The sequence below is a fragment of the Athalia rosae genome, chromosome 6 (genome assembly GCF_917208135.1).
Source record: "Athalia rosae chromosome 6, iyAthRosa1.1, whole genome shotgun sequence".
Lineage (NCBI taxonomy): Eukaryota > Metazoa > Arthropoda > Insecta > Hymenoptera > Athaliidae > Athalia > Athalia rosae.
Window position 1 is genome coordinate 10554342 of NC_064031.1, and position 26623 is coordinate 10580964.

Consider the following 26623-nt stretch of genomic DNA (forward strand, 5'->3'; position numbering starts at 1 on the left):
ACTGGTTGATTCTGAAAATCGACTACGTGTTCGTCGACTGAAGATCCGAGAAAATCGACTCACGTGCGTTCCTTACACACACGGACGCAGACGTTGTGTAGTTCTATAGCACATTGACTGAAGGTTAGCTGTCAACTCGGCTGTCAAGTACTGTGTCCGTAGTATGTTTACTGAAAAAAACTGAAGGGATCGACGAAGATCGAATTCTTCATGATGTACCGTTAAATAATTTTATTATACATAGTTTCAATACAAATTTCAACAAATTGATTACACTGAATCGGGAAGCTTTTATTAATTACTTCGAATGATAGATTTAAATCACCTACACATTTATCATGATCTCTTGCATGTCTTTTAGAAATATTTGAATGAATGAGTGATTGGAAGTTTCTTTTTTCTACAGCGGAAGATTAACAAGGGGATAATAGTAGTGGATTCTGTAATATATTTTACAAAAACTACCTATGCTGGCATCAAATCGATATACTAATTCGCTCTGATTTATCAATAATTAGTTATTCATTTCTGTCAAACGGTTAATAAATATACAATTCATTTCTGCTTCAGCAGATATTCATGATCCTGAGATAGAAAAAATAATTGCTCAACTCTCAATTCGGTCTGTTCATGACTTACAATTAGATTCAGATATAACTAGGATACTGTCAAGTTCTCAAGGATATCTTTTCAATATCAGCTGTCCTTTAAAACCTCCTTCAAAATTGAACCAGTGTTTCTAGCAGGAATAAAATCTGGGAATGTTGGTAGTGTTACATTGGATAATAGAAGTGTTGATTGAGTTGACGAAGATGAATGTTGTCTGCTATGACCTGGCCTAGGTGGAGGCTGTGAACACAAATTTTTTTTCATAAATTCAATGTTCTTGCAACACACACTACAAAATAATCATTGATAGGTCATTGAGCATTCATATTTACAGTAGTAGATATCGGTAAAGCAGGAAGTTGAGCTTTTGGCTTGGATTCGCTTTCTAAAAATCTCACAAATGCTGCCGATAACGAGGCTTCCTGATCCTGTACAGATATGAAAAAGATTACACTTCAAAGAAACAATGCTAATGTATTATGGATCTTAGGATGAATGGTCTTCTCACTTTGGATTGGACTACCACTCCACTTCCCAGCAAACCAGCAAACCAGCTGCTGCCTGCTGCTGTGCTATTGAGACCCGTTTTATCCCTTTCGGTTTCATTGAAGTCCAAAACAGTAGCCAATACTCTGAGAACTGATAATTTGTCTGCGGGCGATGAAGATACGTAGCCAAGTATTAGATTTTTCACAAGAGTCCTGTAAGAAATAACATATGGAGTAGACCATTAGAATAGGCAATGTGTATCAAGTATCCAGGGATTGGTCTACAACTGCGGCCAACCATTTTATTCAATTAAGTCTACTCTTTTTTACCAACCTATCTACTTTTCCTTCACCATTTCTGTTGGCTCCTTGTATACGGTCATCAGCTGTATTCACAAGTTCTGTTAGTCGATCAACTGCAAAAGATAATATAATATATTTTTTTTCAGGTGAAGTAAATTGTATCAGCCTAATACAGACAATTTTCAATTACTAGACCAATTTGAGCAATTCATTTCATTGCTTAAAAGTTATTCTCTTTTCGATTCATACTACTTTACAGTGTACAAAAGATTTGATATGTTTCTGCTACTCAAAGTTCACGGCAGATATCTGATCAATGGTATCAACATTTGTCGCTCTCTCTTTCTGATAACATGTGCATTCCGCCGTTATGTGGTCACAGCAGGCTGGCAGGTAATGAGGTCATAAGCGCAAGTATAACACAAGTACTGGTCTTGGTACCGGTACACCAGTACCTGATGTAATACTCACACTCACAACTCGAATAAACATGCTGCATTCTCCTCTTATCATGCCATTCCAGCAAACTATACTTATTCATACATGCTGCTAAAAATGATAATATCATATTAAAGTAGTTGGTGTTACTCTCAAATACCTCAAACTGGCAACTTATAATTTAGGACTGCATAAATTACCCATATAAGAAGGCATCAAAAATGAATGCAAAGCTGGAAATTTGCGCATGAATTTTTTTTGTAAAATAATAAAATTCTGTCCTGAATTCTCGAGATTTTGAAAGTAACCTTGGGTGGATGGGATTGAGAAAATATGTCTAATAGAATTTTGTTATAAATCTTTGTAGGATAGTAGTAGCGGGTGGGAAATCCCACGAGGTAATATGAGCTCCTAAAATCAACACGCTCACAGTTACCGCATGAGATTACCCACTCTAGCGCTACCAAAAGGTTTTTTTATTTTTTGTTTCTTTGAACTATTAAACTATCTACGCGAAAACTGTGAAATTCAATTTTATCTTAGTGAATGACTCAATGCGAACAATTTAAATTTTTAACACAATTATTAAAACATTGACTTGTTTATCATGTATGCAGTTTTAATTTTTGTAGTTTTGTAATTGAAAACATTATATCTAAACTAGAACTGATTGTGAGTATGCTCATTAAGAAAGTTGAAAATAATTGGAAAGTTAGTGATGATTTGATATATAGTTTTTTTGGGCTGAATTTACCTTCTTTCGTTAAAATCGACTTAGTTACCTTTGGTCTGGAGTTGGAATGAGAGGCGATGTATGTATATACATTGTTTTAACTGAATGCTAAGTCCTTGAATTACCTAACAACTAACTATCTCATGGTATACATGCGTTACAACTGCAATGTTGTTATATAAGACTTAGTAATCGTATGAAATTGCTGTATTACTAATATAAGGTACAGTATTTTAAAGTAGAACAACACTTCAATGGTCAATTGGCGAGCACTAAAATTCGGCATTCCAGATTACTCGATATTCCAACAATATACAGATTATCGGAGTAATAGAACATGCAGGAATGACAGAAGACTCGAAAAAACATGGAATTCATTCAAAAACCTTTATTGGACTGCAAAAGTCGAGCATTATAGGAGAATTTTTTGGATATAATGAGAAAATTAATTGAATATGGAAAAAAATGTAGATGCTATTTCTTCCATATATCTATGTTGGTGATCAAAAGTAAATGCTGTAGTTTCCAATGAAATAGAGTTTTTGAATTTAATAATGCCACATCAGGCAAAACCCACATAAAGAAGGAAATAGAAGAATAAAAAAAGAGAAAAAGAAAATAAACACCAATATATTATTAATTCATACTGCGAACATTATAATCAATCAAGAAAATCGACAGAAATAAAAAAAGTTAAATGTGTTGCTCTGCGACACATGAGTCGGTGAAGTATTTTCCATATAAATATGTGATGTAACGATAACTTATAGTTAGGTATAAAAAAAAAGAAATATCAAAAAAAGGAAAGAAACCAGCACCAATGGCAATGCATGAGCCGGACGAGATGCTGTTTAGTGTGCAAAGGCGTCGGACCGGCCCGTAGCCGGATACCAGCAAGAATCCTGGGCTAGTTTTTACAATCCCAGAATTACCAGCTGATATTTGACTACGCTACCGGATCAATTTTGTGCATTTTCTTTTTTGTGTATTAGTCACAGGCCACAGCCAAATTGATGCTTCAAATGTAAGAGAAAAAACCTGGCTGACATGTCTTGGAATTTTTCTATTAGAGTGGACATTTGATGGTATCGTAAAAGTTAGTGAGGTCTTCATTGGAATACACATATAAGGCTAATGTTTTGTTTGTACTTAAACAGAAAAAGAATCAAAATATAATCTGCACTACTCTTGTGGTATGAACATCCATTCACAAGTATGAATTTTCTGCTGTATTCTATGAACAATAATCAAAATGCATCCTACGCTTGAAGATAATATTATATATATGCTGTCAATAATCTTCATGCAGCCTTAAAAACCAAAATGCAGCCAATGCAGAGTAAAAAGTGTGAATCAAAACTGAAAATACCTTCTTGCTTCAGCTGTTCGATTCTCTCAGATTTCTTATCAAGTTGTTCACTCAGCCTTGAGGCTGCCTGCAAGCATTCTTTGGCTTCCATTAATTGATCCTAGGCATACAAAATTTTTACAATTAGTCGCTGTGAGATGTAATAGGCTATTTTTTCGGCTATAGGGACAGTTAATGAAGGATAATATGAAAAGAAGAATGATTAGTTACGAAGGAACCTTGAGATTAGAAATTTCATGAGACAGTTCTGCTTGTTTCCCATAAGAATCCTCAAGCTGTTGTCGTATTTTCTCCGTGGCTGATAGGATGTCCTTCTCTTTATCTGAAAAAAAGATGGAAAGATTCAATAAAATAAGCTAAACACAATATGTTACACTGTACAGAAACATTTCATGTGTGAGAGGAGAAATCAATGAGATGAGATACACAAATGGCCAGATAGTGTTATTGTGACGATCAGATATGAACTGAGAACGATTGGTGAATCTTATCTCAAAACTTTGATAAAATTGTTAGTGTGGAGATAACATAGTTGTGATAAATAAGTCAACATGTAGAAATTACCTCTTTGGAATTGTTCCAAAACTATTTGTAAATTGGTGAGTGACGCTGCATGCGCTAGGACTTGGTCATCGGCTATAGACAACTTTTTTTGGATTTCATCCCTCTGTTGCACTATGAGAGACATCTGCTGCTGTAGGGTCTCGACCTGTTGATTAGCTCGGATGCTTGCAGAAGTGAAAACAGTTGAAGAATTTTTAACGCGTTCTTCGGCTTGGACCAATTTCATTTGAAGTTCATTTTGTTTCTGCTCAGCCAGCAGAGCTTCTTCGGTATAACTTGCTTCCATTTCCATTAAATGAGTTCTTAATCGCTCCAGTTCTTTAGCTGCAGCTGTCTCTTTATTTTGACTCTCCATCAACTGATTTTGCAAAATTCTATTACTAGATTGCTCCTGCACTAGCGCTGCCTCCAGAGCATTGCACTTTTCATTGAGTATTCCAGCTTGGGCAATTTGAACGGAATGTTCAACCACCCCACAGTTTTCACCGTGATTATTTGATTCTTCAAAGTTTTTCAATCGCTGACGACCGACTTGAAGTTCATTTTGAGCCCACAAAAGATTTGCTTCCTTTTCTTTCAATGTGGCAGAAACTACTTCATATTCCGCCTGGAGTTTTTTACTACTCGAGAGCTGTTCGTTCAATACTTGCGTCAATCTTTGTATTTCAAGATGATATTGTACGCTCTCGTTATGTTTTATTTGTACAAGATTGACCAGCTCATCTCTTTCTTTTTGCAAAGCCAACAATTTTTCCCTAGCTTGTGGATCCGATTCCTCCGTTGGGACTGAGTTTGCTTTAAGATTTTGTATCTCCAAATCTTTTTCTCTAACTAGCTGTGACAAACCGTTGATAGTTTCTCTAGCCATTGCCGCAGATTCTTTATTGTTCTCCAAGAGCGATTCTTCTTTACGTTGATGCTTGACGATTTCAGCCATTAATGAACTATTTTCAGCTTTAAGAATTTCGTTTTCTTGTGTTTTTTCAGTTAACGTTTCCAAAAGATTTGTATTTTCATTGTTGAGCTTTTCAACTTCGTCGAGAGCAGGACTAACTACTTGATTGGACTGTGAAATTTTTAGTTCAGCGCTTAGTTCAGCACACCTACTTTCAGTTGACCGTAATTTTTCTTCTACCGCTATGGACTCATGTAACCGTGTTTCAAGTTCGCTACATTTTTTCATAAAAAGGATCAAGTCTTCTTCTTTAGATTTAAGGGAATCTATTTCAGTAATAAGTTGATCGCGTTCTTGTTCAGTGAACCCTAATTTTTCCTCTATACCTTTCAAACTTTTTAACTCATTATTCAATTTTTGTAACTCGTTTTCTAATTCGATACGTTCTACTTTATGAGAATGCAAACATGCCAGATCTGCTTTTAGTTCATTAAATGATTCGATATTAGACCGTAATGCTACGGTGACTACTTCAGAAGTTATTAACTCATCTTCAAGACGAACACACTTTTCTTCGTTTAGATGAAGCCGTTCGAGAGCTTCGGCGAGCTCGGTCTTTTTAGAATCACTTTCTTCTTGTAGAGCATTGTATTTTTGCTCAAGCAGGCCCATTTCTGTATTTAGAAGTTCTATGTTGTCAGAGGATTCATCTTGAGTTGCAGTCAGTTGATCGAGTAGCGAGGAATTCTCCTTCACCAATCTTTCGTGGTCTTGACTTAATTTTGTAATTTGACTTTGCTTGAGTTCTGATTCATTCAAGGCTTCACCCAACTCTTTCCTCATATTCATTAGATCATATTCTAGATCATTAATGTGGTCAGAAGTATCGAACACAGTTCTTAGTTTTTCATTTTCTTGCAAAGCGTTTTCGAGTTCATTTTCAATTTGAGCTTTACCATCCTGTAATATAGTCATCTCATTTTCCAAGCGTTTCCCATTTGCTATTGACGTTTTCAGCTCTTTTCTTGCGTTCTCAAGGTCTAATTTCAGCTCTTCAATCAATTCGATGTTCTCATCGAGACTCTTGCATTTTTCCAGAGCCATGCGGAGCTGATCGCCCATTTGTCGCTCGGAATTTTCAAGCAAATCAATCTTGCTACGAAGTTCATTATTGTCATCAAGCGAACTGTGCAATCTACGGCTTAAGTCCTCCAGCATATTTTCGTTATTCTCAACATTTTTGGAAGCGCCCGCCAACTGCTGTTGAGCAATGTCCAGCTGTTGCTTCGTGTTTCGCAATTCAGCTTCTAAATTTTCTTGATTTCTAAGAGTAGCTTCAATATTGTGTACCGCGATTACCAATTCGGAATTATGTTTTCGAGTTGCGTTATTTTCTGATTGAAGGCGATCAATTTCTACTTGCATAGATTCAGTTTCCGTTTCCAGGGAAGCGACACGCTCCTCACTCGCCTCGGGGATGGAAGGCAAATTAGATTTCAGGTGTTGAATTTCTACCAGCAGTGACTCGATATTGAGCTGCATATCATCGCATTCCAGCTGTAGCGATTCCTTTATTTCAGAAACTTGTTTCAGCTCTCTACTGATTTCCGTTACTCTTCTCTCGAGCATATCTTTCTTCCATTTGGTTTCAACGTACCGTTCCGCGACAGTCTCGAAGATAGATACATCTTCACTTTCTGGAATTTCTTCCGATCTTAATATATTCTTGACTTTTTTCGTTAATTCATCAATACTATCGCTGGTTTCCGCCCGTACCGATTCCTGCTTGAGATCGGAAGTCTCCTGTTTGGTCAATTCGTCAACTATAGTATTGTTGTTGGCCTCAGCATGTTCAAGTTTGGATACCGCGACGTTGAGTTTACTTTGCACGTCATTATATTCCGCGTACAGCTGCTCATACGCGTTTTGAAGAGTTTTATGTTTCTTATGCAGTTCTTCTTTGATAGCGAGTAATCTCTCTGCAAATGAATTAATAAAAATATGTATCTAATGATCAGGCTTTCTTAATTTTGTTTAAAACACTTTGAGTGAAATTTGTGGCCATACCTATTGATTCAGAGTGTTGCTGATCTAGTTCTACGACGCTTGTATTGAGGTTCGCATTTTCTTCTTCAAGTTCGGTAATCCTTTTTTGTAATTCGATCACACTGTTCGAGTGAATTCCGTTCAATTTATCGTCTCTTTCATCGACCGCGTTTTCGTTATCGTTGATCAAACAAACGGATTCGAACTGGCCGTCGTCGCATTTAATAGATTTTTCGTTGGCATCGGTCTTCTCCTCGTGCTGCGTAGATTTTTCTATTTCGTTTTCGATTTCCAAGGATTTTAGAGCCGCTCTTATGAGATCCGACTGTTCGATAGATCCCAGCTGGGAAATTATAGTCCTAAAATCGTTTACCAAAACAGCTTCGTCTAGTTGAAGGCGTTTCATGTTTCTCTCCGCCTCGCGATTCTGAGAAAAATAACATCACATTACTTCAAATTTATAAATCTTGTTTTAAAACATCGTCAGAACATATCCTCGTTCATACTTTTTCGCCCATTTGAATAATGCGATTTATCATGTCTTGCTTAGCTCGCAAGAGCTCTGTTCTCTGATTTCCATCGAGCTGATCTTCTTTGGAGGTTTGCGCATTCACCTGTGGATAATTTCAGTAGTTATTAACGATACGAAATTGTTTCGAACGCTGATAAATTCATTAATCTTTTTATTTATCACAATGACTTACCCGTTGCATGGTCTTCAGTTCGGCTTCCAGTTCGCGAATTTTCACGGTGGCTTGCGAGAGTTGTTCCTCAAGAAGCATAGTCTGATTATCTTTTTTAGCATCGCGATTTTCATTACTTGGAGGGTCCCAAAAGAATGCCGAGCCTGTATCACTTTGATTGGCTCCATCCTGAAAAAAGTGGAAATAAAGTTAAAAGATTAGCGCCTAGAAGTAATCGTAACAAGATTGAAATCTATATGAAAATACGTAATATTCCATTCTAATCATCGGTACCCATGCCGGTCTAATTCACGTAACAAGGATTCTTTTTATTACCGAGTGTAGATGTTATATTCGAGTTCTCCCTAAAACCAGACGTTATAATTACGGTCTGTTTTAAATCTCTACTTACATTAAATGACGTAAGGTATTTTATTCGTCATACAGTTTGAGCGCATGTGAGAGTAAATACCTGAATTATACAAGTATGATGGAATAAAATATACATTATTTCGACGCATATAGAGTGCAGTAAAAATTTCCGCTGTCGCAGAAAAATCGTTGACGTGTTTTTTGTCATTGATTTTTTCGTTTCGTTCACATTTCTGCGACGTTAGTTTGCCAAATGTACGAATAAAAAAATAAATAAATAAATAAAATAAAATAAAAAGGAGAAAAAATATTCGCCAAATTGTTAGTTCAGCAAAACTGTACTATATCGAGAATAATATATCAGAGATCGTTGCAGCGATGGACAGGAAACTACGTGTATACGATTGATAAATTGCAGTCGTCTTGTTATCGGTTGGTGCATGGGATCACGATAAGGGGGTTGAGGATGAGGGGGCGGATCACCTTTACATAAGATCTCGTGATGCACCTATCGAACAATGCTTTCTATATGAGGTGATTTATACTTATTGTGGCGTCGTGTACGATGACGTGGCATAAAGAAAAAATTCTTCTCATTTCCAATTATACGTAGAAAATTGTATACATGGTGTATGACTAGGAGGTATTCTTAGGCTACACGGGATTCTCACGCCCTTCTTTTGAAATAATAGTCAAGATCCTATTTCTGAAGATCGATATGCGGTAGTACGGTTATATGTTTACAAACTTTATGTGTACCCCATCCTAGACTGTGTGTCTATATAGGTGTACATTTCCGAGTAATGGATACGGACGAAATTTTTTTTTTTTTTTTTTCATGTATATGTAATCCAAAGATCGTATAATGCAGGATAATTTGGGAAGAGGCGACATATTATCGGATGTAATATATTTACTAGTCGACGATCGCATTCGAATTACGTATGGTTTTTTATATAACTATATCTACGACCGTCGCGTTGTATGCAAAGATGTTGGATGCGTGGTTGTGGCGTGTACAAAGAAAGAAACGAAATGGTAGGGCAAAAGACTGATGAATATGAAAGGAGGTTTTCCTGGGTCAGGTCAAGGAATAATGCGTCGTTTGACTTGCATGACGAAGGAGACCCCGACGCTGCTGCTGCTGCTGCTGATACTGTTTGCCGGCATAGGTCATCGCATCGCGAACGAGGATTAAATGAACGAAATTACGACCGGAAAACGACCGTACGCAAGATCACATCACCCCCATAAGTGCTATGGACACGTCTACGATAACTCAAAGTAAAAGTAAAGAAAAAAAAAAAAAAACAGATTACAAATAACAAATAAAGAACGCCACGGAAATGCACAAAATTGAAATGCCTTGCAGCTCGACGCCGTCTTGTTTTATCGTTATAATTGTTGGCGGCCCATGAGCGAGGTGGAGGTACAACGTTATACACATGCGATGTGGGAGCAGAGGTAAATGAATTCCCTGCGATGTATTAGTTTTCGTATCGGAGGTAGTCACGTCCGATGAACGAGTAAAGTGAAGAAATGAAGAAACGGTTAAACGCGTCGCATATTACATACGCGAACCCGGGTAACCCGTAGTGCTATGAGTTAAGCTGGGTGCTTGCAGATAGCGAACGTGGGAAAGGAAGTTCCTATCAATCTAGGCGCGGGTGGCGGTTAGGAGCTGTAGGGTATCCAATTCTGTAAACTGTGAGGACCCTTTTCGACCGTTGTTCTGTTCTTTCCACGTTACCGAGAATATTCCTCCTCTTATAAAATGTTGATGACCAATCAAAACACAAAACGCGAGATAAAACTAGATGCTTCGTCGTGCTTCTAAATTAGTGCAGCGAAATGAGCTGCGTGTACCGATTTATAGTGCCGTTGCATTGGCTGAGGGGTTGATATTAAAATTTTCAATTATGTCAGCCAAATGCTACGATAATTTTTCAAATTAATCGGGTATTGCCGAGCCAAAAAAACGCCAAGCTTATAGCCTTAAATTTTTCTAAAAATTAGGGCTGGAATTCGATATTCTTTTTTTTTTAGGGTCTTCTATCGTCTTATTGAGTATTTTGATCTCAGGAATCCGAATCTGACGGTTAAATTGATCTATCTATAAAATGGATGGAATTATCGCCAATTTTTCGCGTTTTGAAGCAAAAAAATTGAGCTATCTCGATGAGAAAAATTCGTAGATCGACAAAAGAGAACTCTTTACATGTACCTCGGTGAAATACGACGATGTGATATTATAAAGAAAATAGGGGACAAAAATTTAACGACGAATGAAATCGAATGAGGCGTGCGCGTGAAATACTAGTCTATAGTAAAACTTCAGCGTAAATACCCGTAAACGATTAGTGATATTCGAAATGGTAGAGAAGAAAAAAAAAAAAAAAAAAAAATACGGGTGAACCTCGATTTGTTAGAAACAGTGCCGGATTATTGACACAGATCGTTTCGAAATATATTGAAAAAAGTATACCTATAGTTGTGATACGTGATTATACAATACGCACTATGGTTACCACAGTTGGTTTTATTGGTTCAGTTTTACCAGATTAATTAAACGATGAAAAAAGTTCCCCGCCGTGCACCTTAGCGTAATCACACAATCGGAAGCTATATATTGAATTTTATACTATACGTCACGACTCGCAGGTGGTATTGAAATATTTATCTACAGGAGTTAGCAACGTTGGTTCCTTCGCCATTCGATTTTTCCATCGATTGGTTGGTCTGCAGTGGGTATAGCGTACCCGCGTGAAAAAATGATGCAGCTTCGATTGTGATAAAACGAAAAAAAAAAAAAAGACGAAATTAAAGAAACAACGAATCAAATGAAACGGAAGAACTCCTCTTGCGCTTCGTGCTTCATTCTTTCATCTGTGTTAACCCCGGTGTCACATTCGTTTCGATCGAATTCTCGCATAGATCGCAGGTGGATCGTTCCCTGTACATAATGCGTTAATTCGCCTGCAACTGCAATTTCATCAACACCGTACGCGTGTCCCTCCTGCTCGCTCACGTAGGACAGAACGGACGCCGAATAATTACGAACATGGCCGCAGTTAAGAAAGACCGGCGGTAGAAGGAGGCAATAAAAGTTCCAACGATAAGAAAAAAACCTCCTCCCTTCTTTGTCGAAAGCACGTTAAAGATCAACCCGCCGGTATCGGGAGTAACGTGCACATACTGATTTCACATTATTTTTCAACCCCTGAACAGATCGCTTTGCGGTGGGATTTATGCGACTGACTGTCGATCGGACCTGAATTGATGTACTTTTCCCTTCGTCGGAATCGTATCGTTTTCTATCTTCTTTTCAATGATATTTTACACGATATCACAATCTCGCAATAATTTTCTCCAGAGTGTCGTCTACGCTGTGTAGTTTTGCTGTCTACCTATCGGAGTAGGTGACATCGGTACACCAATGACGTAACGCTGATGTTGCACTAACATAAAATATAAGATGCATATAATGCACACCTATATATCCGATATGCACATATATTTCAAGATCTAGCAAACCGACCATGAGAGAGAATATAATACAATATGATGCAGATAATGGGCGTATGTGTGGCGATACAGTGACGTTGATGTTAGGTGGCTACCTTGTCACTTTGTCACAAGTTTCACGTCAACGTATAGCGACGGATAATATAAATATAACTAAATGAATAAATTATCGCTAACGCGCAAGGATACCGGGAACTACCCTGAAGAATTCGCACTCGTATGTACAATTCGATAATTAAACAACGTCGTTATAACAGCGAAGATAAAATAGAAAAGAAACTAATAATAATTACGTACATTACATCGTGCCATATAAACAAACGTCGAGTACGTGTGTAACAACTCGATTGTAATAATCAATAAGTGCACAAAATTATGCCGTTGGTCTATGTAATTAAATGTCCGCCACGATACCGATACTCGTACGGTATAAAGTCAAACACATCGTAGACATCATGAAATTTTTTTTTCCTTCTTCAATGGTTTTTTTTCTATTTTTTTTTCTATTTTTTTTTTTACCTCATCACCTTCCTTCGAATGCATTCGCGCGTCGCATAGGTGTGCATACTCGTATTGTCGTGCGTGCTCAAACCTTGGGCAAAATGTACACGCGTTTCAATTTTCCGTGTACGTGGTACCATAGATATATTGAACTAGATCGGACAAGATCATGGCGGATTCTAGTGTATGGGTTTAAATGTAGGCGGCGCGCTCGGCGAAAAAACCCAAATTGAGGATTTAGCTTCAGGCCACTGTTTTACTCACAGAATTACCTAAAACCCCATGATTTGCTTAACAGGTCGATATGATAATTTTATGAAACTGTTCGACTTGACCGACAGATATGTGACCAAGCGACATGAGCCATGTTATACACGGTATCCATAAATTTTTAACGTGATATATTAGATACAGTTATACATGGCTGTTTTACCCGTGATAAATTATTGCAGTAATGTCTCAACAAGCAGAACACAAAATCCAAAAATGCACGAATGCACGGCATAGTGGATTGTACCCTCCATGTAAACAGGATATATTTTTCAAAGTGTTACAAGGTGTTTTCTCAAAAACTGAGGATTATTTTGGAAAATTTTTGAAACAATAATTGCAGAATCATAGAAGGAAAATTCAATAATACCATAAATATTGAAATTTAGCTGGATTGTATGGGGGTTTTGAGGGTCACTTGGTTTTCCGAGCGGAAATCCATATTTCGTATTGCAGATTCGTAATCTACAAGAAAAGCTAAGCAGCATTCGTACAAAACATTTTTTTCATAATCATCATTTTGCAATTATAATATACAAAATTAATTTTACACGCAAAAACTAAAACTTCTGAAGAAAAATCGCAGAAGACAAAGAGAAGATATTAGAAAGTTTAGAATTCTATAAATTTCTGAACGAGGAATTTTGGCACTTGAAATGACCGAGAGGGTCATTTTAAAGGCCATGGAAAGTCAAAATCAATTTTTTCAAAAAGTACGGAAAATTTGGTAAAAAAAAAGGTGTATCGAGATTTTTTTTCATTGTTCCGAAATATGACATCCTTGCCTATCTTTGAACTGCTGAAATTAGAATCAATAATTTTCAAAAATCTAAAATTTTTACACAAATCTCAGATGAATATTCTCACAAGGTTCAGAGAAATTTTTTTTTGCCACATACGTACCCATATGTATTCTGTATTGCCTATGTATACAGCTTATGATGCATTGTACACCGAGGATGATTGTAAGATCTAATATCTGATCATAGTGTATCAATCTTAGAACACTGAAACAAAACCTGTGATTTGGCAATGTTGCACCGAGTATATATAATATATATTTATATAAAAATATAATTCCTACTTTTGATTCTACAATATACTCGAGATAACTTTATGCGCAGCGTTGCCGGATCACCATTGACCACGAAAATAACGTGTTGGAATTAAAAAGAGAATGATATTTCAAATTATCGTATCGCATCCACAAAAACGGTGAAGTGCTTTTTTTTTTTTTTCTTTAAATTTGTTTAAAGAACTTTTTTTTTTACTCTCATAAATTTGTTCAAAAAATTATCTCAGAAAAATTATTTTTACATTTCACATCAGATTCTACCTGGTAAGAAATAATTTCATTCTGTATAGAGCTTTTGTGGAATCTATTTTGTTTCAATTGGTGATACGACTCTGTAACGAAGCGTTCCTCTTTATCAAGTTTTTATTAACCCGCTTTCTTGTCCATCTGTTTGTCTGTTCAGTAAAAATTTTGCAATCGATTTTAAACCAACTTCCCAATGAGCTGGATATTTGAAACTTCAAACACTCCTCATAACTGGATGACAATACAATATGAACTTCTTTTCGTAAAAAAAGAAATAAAAAAAAAAACGGATCGATAATCAATGAGATTTATAATAATGAAATTTAACAAAATATAGTTATTGACACGATTAAAAGCAAATAGCTTGTTCTTCGAATAAATTTTGTTCCAATATACCACGTTTGGTTTTTTGCGGATATCTCGGAAACTATTGCAGATATCTCAAATTTGAAAGAAGGTTCATGAAGAGCAGAAAGCATACTAAAAAAAAGTCCAACCTTCCTGAACTGTACCGCGAATATTCATAACTTTAATTGAGCTATGAGAAAATGACCGATGACGCCTGATTCGGCTCCCGCGCGCGATGATTGTTTCAGAGGCATATGCGAAAAAAATGTATCCAACAGTCTATATATGAATATTAAGGAATGAAAAAATTCAAGTACGTACTGGACACTCTAGTAAACAATAATCAGTTGGAAAAAAAATTAATTCATCATTTTTCAATGTACTATGCTTTTGTAAATTGAAAACTCTTTCTCAATAGGCAAATAACAAAAAAACTGGGATAATTAACAAACCGAAAGTTTCAAATTCCTTCCACTTCGTTGAAGCTATGGAGAAAAATTCAAAATATAAAAAAAGGAGTGACATTTTTTTTTTAAGAAAACATTTTCTTGTTTAAATCATAATTTCAATTGTTATTTGACATTCTAAAGGAAAAAAATTTCTCAATTATTTTCAAATTGTTTTTCGCATTACAATTTGTTATAAACAAATGAATTTTCGAGCGAGATTTTTTTTTATTACTAAATATGATACAATAACAACTGTGTGTGGGTTTTTGAACAAAAAAAATTCTAGTTTTTTTTTAATTTAAAAAATTTATGGATCTTGAATTTTTTCGTTCTCTTCGAGTTTCTTACCTTTGTTACCAAAATTACTACTATCGTATTATTACTTGCCGTATCAACAGTTAATGAGTAATTCTGGTTCTAATTTTTTTCCAACTGATTATTGTTTATTAAAGTGTCCAGCAAGTACCTAAATTTTTTTATCCCTCAATATTCATATATAAACTGTTGAATAAATTTTTTTTTTGCTCATGTCTCCCAAACGAGCATCGCGCGTGGGAGCCGAATCAGGCGTCATCGGTCATTTTTTCATAGCTCAATTAAAATCATAAATATTCGTGGTGCAGTTCAGGGAGGTTGGACTTTTTTTTAGTGTGTTTTCTTCCCCTTTTGAATTTTTTTCAGATCAAATTTCAGATAGCCGCAATAGTTTTCGAGATATCCGCAAAAAACCGAATCCTACTTTTTTTCCATTAAATTGTTTATTACTTTTGTAATTTTTTCAACCGCGTTGTCATGCGATTTCTGAAGTTTCTCGAGCTCATTCTGGATCCAAAAATCACCTTTACATTGAATTCGGCGAAGGCTAACTCAAATTTGACCAGAAGGCACTTGTTGACTAGACTATAGGACTAGAAGGACGAAAAAAGAGCGAGGTGCAAAAGTGATAATTTGCTGGGAAGCGAGTGTCGTCGCTTTGATGCGCGGCGAGCTAAAGCCTGGTTGCTGGTGCGAGTGAGGTTAGTTTGGACAGAAATCGTTTAGACAGAATCCGTTTCTACGGAGAAAATTTGCCCAGGGTTCGTTTGGACATAAGAAATTTCGACTTAGGTTCGTTTGGATACAAATGAAAACGACCCTAAGTCGGTCGGTAGAAAATAAACTAACTAAAGAAAATGAATCGAAGAAAATGACAACACGTTAATGATAGAATTAAGTTCCAGTGAAAATTAATTGAACAATCTAATTTCTTTGAAAAACTTGTTACAAGTTTTCTTCTCACTTAGAAATCATTATTTCCCAATTGATTTTCAATTAATTCTCCTTTCCTCGGCATCTTTTGATTTTGATTTTGGTTTTTTTTTTCTAAATTTTTTCTGTACTCGAAAATCTTTCCATCGTGACATATTAACAAGTTCACAAAAAGCTGAACAACGAACAAACTCCTACTCGCAAGCCCCAACAAGAATAACAGTTATATTCAGTTTTTTTTTTTTTTTGACCGATAGTTTGTGTTAGCGAACATGAAATACTACTTTTTTCCAAAGCCGTAATATTGCGAACTATACTGAAATTTTTTTCAACCGAACAAGAATAATTCTCCTTACAGAAAATATTGTATTTCAGATTTTTGTATTCAAATGTGAACAAATTATCATAATATCCATTTGCACTGAAATCATCCTAGTGATGAGAGAAGCTCATCTGCTGCACCGTAATACCGATAGTCCGGACGAGCGTGTTATATTTGTCGCGCGTCACCGTCTATAAGGATGAATTTGAAGATTGGATCTACAGATCGTTCGTGCGGTTGACCGATAATCTCTCAGAGGTCGATGAAGGGTCTGTTTTACCATGAAACGCAGAGGGCGCTCTGGGCTGGCACTCTTATTTTGCGACTTAATACCCTATGACTCTCACTTTTCGCAACTTGTCCGATCTAGTTCAATATATCTATGGTGGTACGTAAGTACGTATATTGGGCTATACATGTATGTGCATTCTGCTTGTGCAGCAGCCTTACGGTACGAGCATTACAAAAATACTGCGTTGACTGAAGATTCATCAGTCAACGAATACTGCAAAAGTATTAGGTCGGTAGATTATACACGTGTCGTTTTTGTATTATGTATACCGCCGGTATTGTAATGGCTACACGTTGCTGCGGAGCTGCAGAGTATTTAATAGCAATAATGGTATAATAACGCGACACGACGCCCTGTTATGTATAGTGACGTAACTTGCACCGGCTGAACACAGCACGTCAAGGGAACAACCGTACGAAGCACGGGCTGTGCGTTACTCCTGGGCTTTTATTGCAGGTATACGTACTCCAACTCTCGATAAAACGAAAAAAGGAATGAGAAATGAGTCGCAAACTCCGTACGAGGCGAGTCGAAAATATGAGTTTCTTAGAGGTCGGTGGAATAATCTTTTATCTTCCGTTATAATTATCAGGTTACGATATTCTAAATTCTAATGCTCGGATTTGTATGGCTACATTCTTCGAGGCGATATATCCGAAGGAGTCAGCGAGTTCCAAAAGATAAGCCGAGTGGGTTGGTTCGAGGAGCGCGCGGTTACATGGAATCTAAAAGGTATAATACCTCGGACTTTCTGAGCCCTGAGAAGTCGGCATTCGTGCACGGGTGTATGTATTATACAACTTATAATATGCGTGCGTATGCGTTTTTAATATACTATACTGTACGCCTGGGTACATGCCATATACATGAGTATTGCGAGTGACTCAAAACCACAAGCGGGGTATAAAAGATAAGAATTGCGACGTCCACATCACGAAGTGTACAATAAACTGTGCACGCGTGTGCGACGACGCTATGGTTCGCCGAGCGAAGGACTCGGGCGTCTTTTTCTTTTTGCGCGTATTAAAATATAGAATTTGTTCCAGCATTTTGCAAACTAGATATGCGACGCACGTATGTGATTCAGTTTCGAGTTGCAGGACGATAAGAGTGAGCGCGCGAAAGGTATTGATGATGGACAATAACGTAAAGAAAACAGAAATCGCGCGGCGAGACGATTTGTCATCGCTCCACCTATTTCGCGGAGTTTTCAAAAGCCGGGAATATTAACGAGACTTGCCACCGCGAAAGCTTTGCGAATACACGCGTATACGAAGATGCATAATATATGGATTACCTCAAGACACGTATCGGCAACCTGCTTGGTCAATGATGGAACTACGAGTACCACATAAGCTGCATGATAATCCGGTAGACTCTGTACAACTCGTCGCTCTTGATCTTTGGATCGAACTCTTCATTGCCAGAATGAAATCCCGGGATACATCCGTTGTAAATTCTTTACACCGATTATCATTTTTTCCCCAACATCGTGATGCGGACGTAACGTATTATTTTGTAATTTCTTCATACAAACTTATATTCGTCCTTGGATTTTCTCAACTTTTAAACTATGTTATAGTTATACGTACACTCGTGTATCATGCATGCACATATTGGCTGGTAGGTGTTACCGACGACTATTTCGTCGATGATCTAGATATTTTTTGTAAGACGCTATGTATTTAGATAGGTGCATATCGCCGAGTATGCGTATAGGTACGTACATAGATATACATGCAAATACATACGTACGGTCAGAGCTATGTACACACACCTCATTCACAACTGGCTTAGTTAGACACTACGTTATATGGTTTAGGTTGGCGCAAAATATCCCTGGGGAAACTCGCGACCGAAGAGGTGGGGATCTGGCGCCGTTCAACCCGCACTAGGGATATTTTTCGCCAACCTAAACCATATAACGTAGTGTCTAACTACGCCAGTTGTGAATGAGGTTTGTGTACATATAACGAGTTACACACGCGTCTTTTATAAGTATATATGTGTAGCGGTAGCAACAGAACTATACCTGTAAAGCTACAAAGTTTATGGAAATTTGATGAATTTATGAATGGATTACTAAACATATACGTGCACGCCGGCTTCATTATGCTTTGACCTGTTGAATTTCACTTAACATTCGAATCATCGATCGCGGTCAGAAACTGTCTCTCCCCCAAAAAAAAAGTGAGAATTGAAAGAAAAAACGAGAAAACCAGCGATTCGTTGCTACTGAAAATTTCTTCGCTTATCATACGTGTCTCAATTATTATCATTATTATTTTTCTACAAGTTTCAATTTGATGAAAAAAAAAATAAAGAAAAAAAAAATCTTTGCAATTCTGAATATTAACGATACTTATTAATTGACGGGTTTCTTTAATTTTTTTTTTTTTTTTTATTTTTTCAATTTCCATGCAGCACTTGCGCACGATCTAATATCTGCGAAATTAGCATTTTTATAAGTTCGCCGGGGGAAGGAAACAGCTGCTCTTTTAATTCCCTTATTTTATCCCGGTACTTATGTACGATACCTATATCATACCTTACATACAAATATAAACAGGAAGACAACATACCTTTACAAGAAATAATTTAACGCACGTGCCACGTGCGGAGGAGATGGTTAGATCGATGTAGAAATATGATGATCGTCACATAATTACCGTAAGTACGTGGTACATGTAAATTGAGAATAATAAAAAAACAAAAAAACACACAGAAAAAAGGGGAAACGAAAAAGAAAAAATGTTCTAATCTAGCGATCGAGTATCCGTATACTTATATTTGAGAAAATATTCTGATTATCAAAAGTTTAAAAACGGAAGTCGGCATAATTCTCGCACTCCGATTCACGGTGTGTTACGATATCATAAGTGTGTATATTACATTTTATAAATTTTTACATCTCGAGCACGATTACTACCGTTACAACGAGCGTAATATGCGGTGTTAGTACGCAATGCTGCGGTGAAAATAATCACAACAACAATGATAATGATAATAAAAACTAAATAATAGAAGTGAAAAACTAGTACGACCGGAAGTTGGGGAAAAGACGCGACGTGAACGATCCAAACCGCGCGACGCTTTCGACGCGACTGAGTAGTCGGAGGATAAGCGTTGGGTTGGTTCCAGCCCCGTCGCATCGGCGCACAGAATTCTCGTAATTCAACTTATACTTTACTTCAGGTTATAGCATCCGTTCTCCATCCGTCCGGACGACGACGCGGAGCGACGCGACAATTTCTATAATAACAGACGAAGAAAACGGACGCCGAAGCACTTGCGGAGGTACGACACAACGAGCAACTTACGTGGATCAACGACACGTATACTTGCAAGCTCCGAGTCTGTCCAGAGTCAGAATTCAACCGATATACATATATGTATAAGTGAACATGCATATGTATATTTCGGCGCACACAGTCCCATTCGTTATTTATTATTTTTTTTTTTTTTCCATTTCGGACATACAGACTAAACTCATACCCGGTCATCGCGTATATCCACGCACGTGCGAACGCGGTATACAGGTATAGGGTGTATTATCTTATCGAGATATTTGTCATACTAGGTAGTTTTTTTGTTTGTTTTTTTTCAAATTTTTTTTCAGGTTTTTTTTTTACCTTTATTCAACCGAACAGTGACTTCGCTGACGATAACGTTAACCTGCCCATGTGTATTTCGCTGCAGAACGATATGGTTTAAATAAAGGAAAAAAAAAGAATATGGATGTCCGTAGGGAAGAGAACACAAAAATTAAATAAACAATTAATCGAAGAATACCGAATTCGTATACATACACCGATAGGACGTATACCAAGGTTTTAATTAAGGAGAATATTGTTCGCTCGCTGACGAATGCGACACAGTTTGAAATTGTCTTTTGGGCTGTCAAGTGGCAGCCTATAGCCACCTATATACCCTATACACGCCCATGTTGTAAAATATTTGATATTGTTAGAATTACAATCAGCCTCGTTATTCACCGTTTAACCCATATCGAGATGCGGTCTGACCTGCTGCCCGTGTCATTAGAATTTCCATTAATTTGCGTTGCTTATACCCTGTAGAGCCGTTGAAGGTATACAGGTATATATATATATATATATTGAGGTATCAAGCGGGGCACGAGTGGTTCAAAGTTGAAGCATATTCCGACAGCCGTCGACAGTTTATTTTTCTATAATATTCTATACCGCTTTCGATTCAGTCGTTTCGATTATTCCTTGTTTCTTAGTTTTTGTTTTTTTTTATTTTGTTCCGTTTTTGGTTTTGTTTCATTTATTTATTGTTTTTCTTATTTTTTTTTTTCAATTTTCTCTTTCAATTGTACCATACATTTATCGCGAGCCCCTATAATCCCTCGTACGTATTATGTATTATACACGGAATATTACGCATGTATGGATAATACACGCGAGTGCGGATACGTAGACAACGCGTGTATAATATAAAGCTGCTGCGGGCGCAGGTGACGACGACGCGGAAACAAGGACGAAGATAAAAACGGAAAAAGGTAAAGAAAGGCGAACACGAGATAAACGAGAAATGCTTAAAATGCGAGAGAGTTGTGTGGGGAAAAAAAAAAGAAATTCCTACTTACGTATACCTTTTCCTATATCGGTTATTCTTTTTTCGACTATCCCGTAAGCCGCTGTGTCGTTGATATGCACAAGAGAAAGGGTCAGAGGTCGCGCGCATCAGGGAGTTATTATACCGATGCTAACCACTTGGGAGGACTCGATCCTGTAGACCTTGCAGAGACAAGGCAGGTCCTCCGTATGACGGGCTGCATTTATAGCCATCGTTTCAAGGGGTAGTCATAGCCACTATCGAAATTTTCTTTCTACACAGCTATACCAACCCCCGTCGAACGTTGTCCGCGCGCTATCTCGCCAAAAGCCTATAACCCGTTATCGCTCGGTATAGGCATAGGTGTATACAGCTACTCCGCGCGGTAACGCGGCGCCTCAGGTAGAACAACGAAGCAACAAAATCCCCAAGTCGCGCAGCTGTCAAAAATCCGATCGATTCGATTCCACGTTAATACCATCCGCGTACACACGACATAAGCGAAGAAGATACGAGTTTTTCATTAAAAAACCCGTACGCGCCAAAAACGCATCCGACAAAATTTTTACCAGGCTACGGAATTTTTATTTTTTTTTCTCCTGTATTGAAATAATCGTACACATCTATCGCGATGGATGTGTGTAAAACATGGGATCGGAAGAAAAAATCCATATGAGGTATAAGCGGGTTAACGTCGTCGAGAATGTCGTGGACCCGCCTTTGTTGGCCCAAGATACGAAATGCGTTCGTATCTAAACCGACTTTTAGTCGCGTTCCTCTCTAACACTCCCCAAGGAGATGGCAAACACTAAATTGATGTCAACTCTCCGTGAATTCCTTATTTTAGAAGAAGAAGAAGAAAAAAAAGAAAAAAAACCCCTGTACATACGCTGCACCCGTAACGCAAAAAGGAGAGAAACTCGAAAGGTAGAAAATTTAGAAAATTTCGATCCGAGTGCAAATGAAAGTACGACAATTGTCGGCGGGCTGGATAATCCGGAATTATTCGACCGCGTAATAAATCGATGATGTTTAAACTATATAATGATAAATATACACACCTTGAGCCCGCATCATCGCGCGGAAAGGACAGGAACACTATACGCGTTTCGAATGAACGAGTAAACGGGCGCTTGTTACCGAGCACGGTTTTCTACCGCGTTGAACATTTTAACTGGGAGTTTATCAGCTGCCCCAAAGCCTCGAAATATTGCAGTCTGGTAGCGGCGGTTTAACAACCGTACGTTTTGTTAGGAAATTGCCGTACAACATGACGTGAGAATTATACGTTCAAAAAGAAAGTCGTACAGCGTTACCGGGTCTTCGATATTCCAGTTGAAAAGTAATTTTTGGACGAAGCCCGATGTCGTTGGAAAGATTGCGATGAAAATGATCCCAATTTCCCCTGTATCTTGATTGGATGAACAGAAGGAATGAAATTGTCTTCTTTCCGCTAGTGTATAATTCCTCTTTCTATTCCGTCCGCAGAATATAATCGGTTTCGAATCGATGAATTACTCTTCATCGTCGTCGGCAGCGCGACGCATTAAAATACTCCTATAGTAGGTACTCCGAGTCGTGCTGCTGCATATTTACAGCAACGGATTGTAATAAATTATTAACAATACGTGTTGGTATAAGGTGTAAATCGAGCTCCGTTTCAAATGCCGTACCCCATAAACGTATGTGCATATCGAGCTGCTGGTGTCGGTCGTCGGAGCTAACTCGGTATAAAATTCTTATTTCCTATAATGTAATACCGTATCGACGGACGCCATGAAGTATAAACCACAAGGTGCACGAGATACGCGAACACCTATTGCACCGCCAATATAGTTGTAAAATACATGAGAATAAAAAACGATTAGTATAAACTCTCAGTTTTCTCAAATTGGCGTAGGAAATGATAAGAGTATCTCATGGTTCGAGGCAGGCCGATTATACCCTCAGCTTATACTTTATTCGTGTGTAATCGGTTAGATCATGAGTGGAGAAAAGATGAATCTAGAGAGAAATAAAACCGTATTAATTTTCACTTACCGATTTGGAATGCCGGGCTTGATCGAACTCTTGGACGGCCTTTTGCAGCTCGTTGTTTTGACGACGAAGCAGAGATATCTGGGAAATTAACGGAAGAGAAGAAAATATAGATGAAAAAAAATAGTGCAACGTGCATTATTCCTAATATTTTCATTAATTTCGTGAAATTTCGTCGCATCCAATTTTCAACGGGTCACCGCAGTACGTACGTACGTACCTACGATATACTTACGTAACGAAATGAGCCGGCTGTATATAACGGTAATAAAAAAAGACAGAAAAATAAATGGAAAGCAAAAAGTAAAGCAAAAAAGAAAACGAAGATATTAAAAAACAAAAAGTAAAAAAAAAAAAAAAAAAAAAAAAAAGGTAATGAATAATATATTCCTGTCGTCGGCTTAAATATTGGTGTCCACAATCAGGAGGAAGTCCGGTAGAGGTGAAGCGAGCGAAGTGCCGCCGCGAAGCGGAGGTACACTTTTTGTTTGCCCTTGTTATCTCAGGTTTGTACTGCGATAACCTCCCCCTACTACACCCGTCCCCTCTTCTCCATAGATTTCCCTGTCCCCCGGACTTCCCTTCGTCTAGCAAGGTGCACCTTTGGCATAGGCATAGGTATACGATATGTCTTATGGCCGGGTATAACGCGATGGCGATAAAATTTTGTAAGTAGAAAAATGACACGGGAATGAATATAACAATGGGCGCAAAGGTGTAGCGCGGGATCCTTCGGATTTCCAGGTGCAAAGTTCCTGTTACGATGGAATCGGTTTTTGGGCTCTGATTATATGTCCTTATCGATCGTTTTACGTAAGTTTATGTAATTTCTTTCGTTTGTTCTCGGAGCAAAATTGTTATGGTATAAATTTAGAATAATTTATTGATTGGCGTCGACTGCGGAGTGTGAGCCTTCCGGCTGAACATGAGATCCGAAGAGTGAACGAGTACGGGAAAGGGGTGACGAGATAGCGACTGATAAATGAACGTTTGTTTGCGTTACACTCAGTCACGGTTATTAGGGAAAGGGACATCTGTTAAAATATTTTCTAATCACTAGTTCCACTTTTCCCCTTTTCTAACATCCCTTATCAAAGGGGTGACTTTACTGACGCATAAGTTATAAAAAGATTTGTTGGATGTGCGTAAAACCGTCGTTCGTTTTTCAATTTCTGTCTACCATTTTTCATCTTACAATTAAGTAACCGACTATTATTAAAAGGACTATTCCTATTCCTCCTCTACTTTTATATAAGAAAAGAGCCAGCAGTGTAAATTATTTAGATCCTCAATAAAGTTTAGAGTGATCAAGTCGCATTTCAATAAATTTACAATTGTGGGCAGCGACTCTGGTGTAGCATGAACTAGAGACTAGCTGACTAACTGATTAACTGATTACAAGAACCTCAAATGGACACTATTCGATTCTCTTTCAAATTAAAATAAATAGGGTTTCGATCAATACGCCATAGCAGTTATTCTGAGTAGTACACCAAAGTTGGAAATGATTACTGTGGGATATTAAATGAAGTTACCCCTAGCGGTTCGTGCGTCTCGCTATAATTAATATTCTTTTGATGATGATAATGTATGATAATGATGATAGAGTAAAATGTTATTTCTTACCTCTGCATCCTTGGAAATGAGTAGCTCCTGAAGTTGAACACATTTCTCATTGATTTCGACCAGTTCCTTCGATCGTTCATCTGAAAATATATTATGAAACTGTTTTAATTTCAAAGTTTTGTATTTCCCGCTAGGCAATTATCGCTACATTTTCGGTTGGTAAGACAGAACGGTACTTTGACAGTCGCTAATAAATAAATAAATATGTCATTGACGCAGGAGAGACGAAATTCAGCAACTAATTGATTAGAATGACGTGTCACTTACCTATTTCTTCAACGATACCCTCGGAAAGGACTTCTCTGGTAAAACTTGTTATTTGACCCTTTAAATTCGACAGGCTAGACAGGCCATCACCGATCCACGCCATTTTACACGTCGACACTAACGGAATTGACCCTATGAATTTTTGTACATTTCACGACAAAGTTTTATTGTTGTTAATCATGAGTTATATTTATTTTTGGATTAGAATTCACTTTATACTGACGTTTCAGGTAATCAAATGACGAAAACACCGTAGGACACTTCAGAAATGTATACACAACCTGGGGATCTAGCAAGGTTGGCAATTTCTGCTGACCGAAGCAAACATCCCTAGGGAGCAGTCAGGTCTGACAACGGCCAAGATTGTTAGATGGTAACATACAAATCTGTGTGACCGACGTATACTTTACCTGATATCGATATCACATTGACAGGAACTACTCCCCCGGTAATAGAAGAAAAAAGCTCGTATTTTTGGAACATCGGTAAATATTGATCAATTTTGGATCCTTGTGGGCTAAGGAATATGTTCTAATTTAATCTTACCTGACTAGACGAGGTATTCTTGAACGTCGAGAAAAAAAAAAAATAAACCTCATACCGATAAGTGTGGAATTTCATCAGGTGCAATGGCAATGCTTAGAGAACCACCGTTGGAGAGTTCAATTTGCAGAGGAGGGTAGAACAGCTCATGGTGTGCACTACGCACTAGAATTAGCGGGTCTCCCTGTTTTCGCTCCGAAAAACGCCCGATTTCGAAGCTTCATAACTGTTCGAGAAATTGAGGTAGAACGTTGGAAAAAAAAGTATTTTGAAGCTTAAAGCCTCACCTTTCAGATACTTTCAGTTAATTTGAATTGCGTCATTTCGTTCACTAGTTATACTCTCTTGATTCAACTCATGTCGAAAACGTGAAGTATATAGACTTTTGACTTTGAAGAGGTGCACCGGGTGTCTCAGTTGTTGAATTCAAATTTTTTTGATGTCATTTTGAAGGTTGAAGTGTCCTCTTCAAAACACGTATCTGAAATTTCTCGTACGATTTTTTTCGCATGAGTTATGCGACTCTAAAGCGATTATTGTTCATGGATCTTTGATCGACTTCCCTGACCGACTCAGTTATCGTATCGAGGTTTTCCAAAAATGATTTTGCAGCTTAAACCTTCAACTGTACGGAACTTTATTGCAGTTCAATATATCTATGCTAAAAGCATCTGAAAGTGAAGCTTCAAGCCTCAAAATTTTTTTTTTTTTCAACTCTCTACCACAATTTCTCGAGCAGTTATAAGGCTTTGAAATCGGACGTTTTTCGGAACGAAAACAGTGTGAACCGCTA

At 37.5% G+C, this 26623-nt stretch overlaps 1 protein-coding gene across 2 annotated transcripts; it reads right to left on the reverse strand.

Annotated features, from left to right (window-relative positions):
- Positions 1-216: 216 nt before the first annotated feature.
- LOC105688870 (thyroid receptor-interacting protein 11-like) lies at positions 217-25647 on the reverse strand. 2 transcript variants are annotated; one of them, XM_048657580.1, is made up of 14 exons: positions 25511-25647; positions 25288-25419; positions 25021-25100; positions 23398-23475; positions 8150-8317; positions 7952-8059; positions 7467-7872; positions 4505-7378; positions 4159-4262; positions 3941-4040; positions 1432-1513; positions 1118-1310; positions 942-1037; positions 217-849 (listed from the first exon to the last, which is right to left on the reverse strand). In XM_048657580.1, the coding sequence occupies exons 2-14, from the start codon at positions 25388-25390 to the stop codon at positions 697-699; spliced, it is 4545 nt and encodes a 1514-aa protein (XP_048513537.1). In that variant the 5' UTR covers positions 25391-25419; positions 25511-25647; the 3' UTR covers positions 217-696. The 2 variants fall into 2 exon arrangements, with proteins under 2 accessions (XP_048513537.1, XP_012260912.2); XM_012405489.3 differs by lacking the exons at positions 23398-23475; positions 25021-25100; positions 25288-25419; positions 25511-25647 and adding an exon at positions 19359-20049.
- Between the last annotated feature and the right edge of the window lie 976 nt (positions 25648-26623).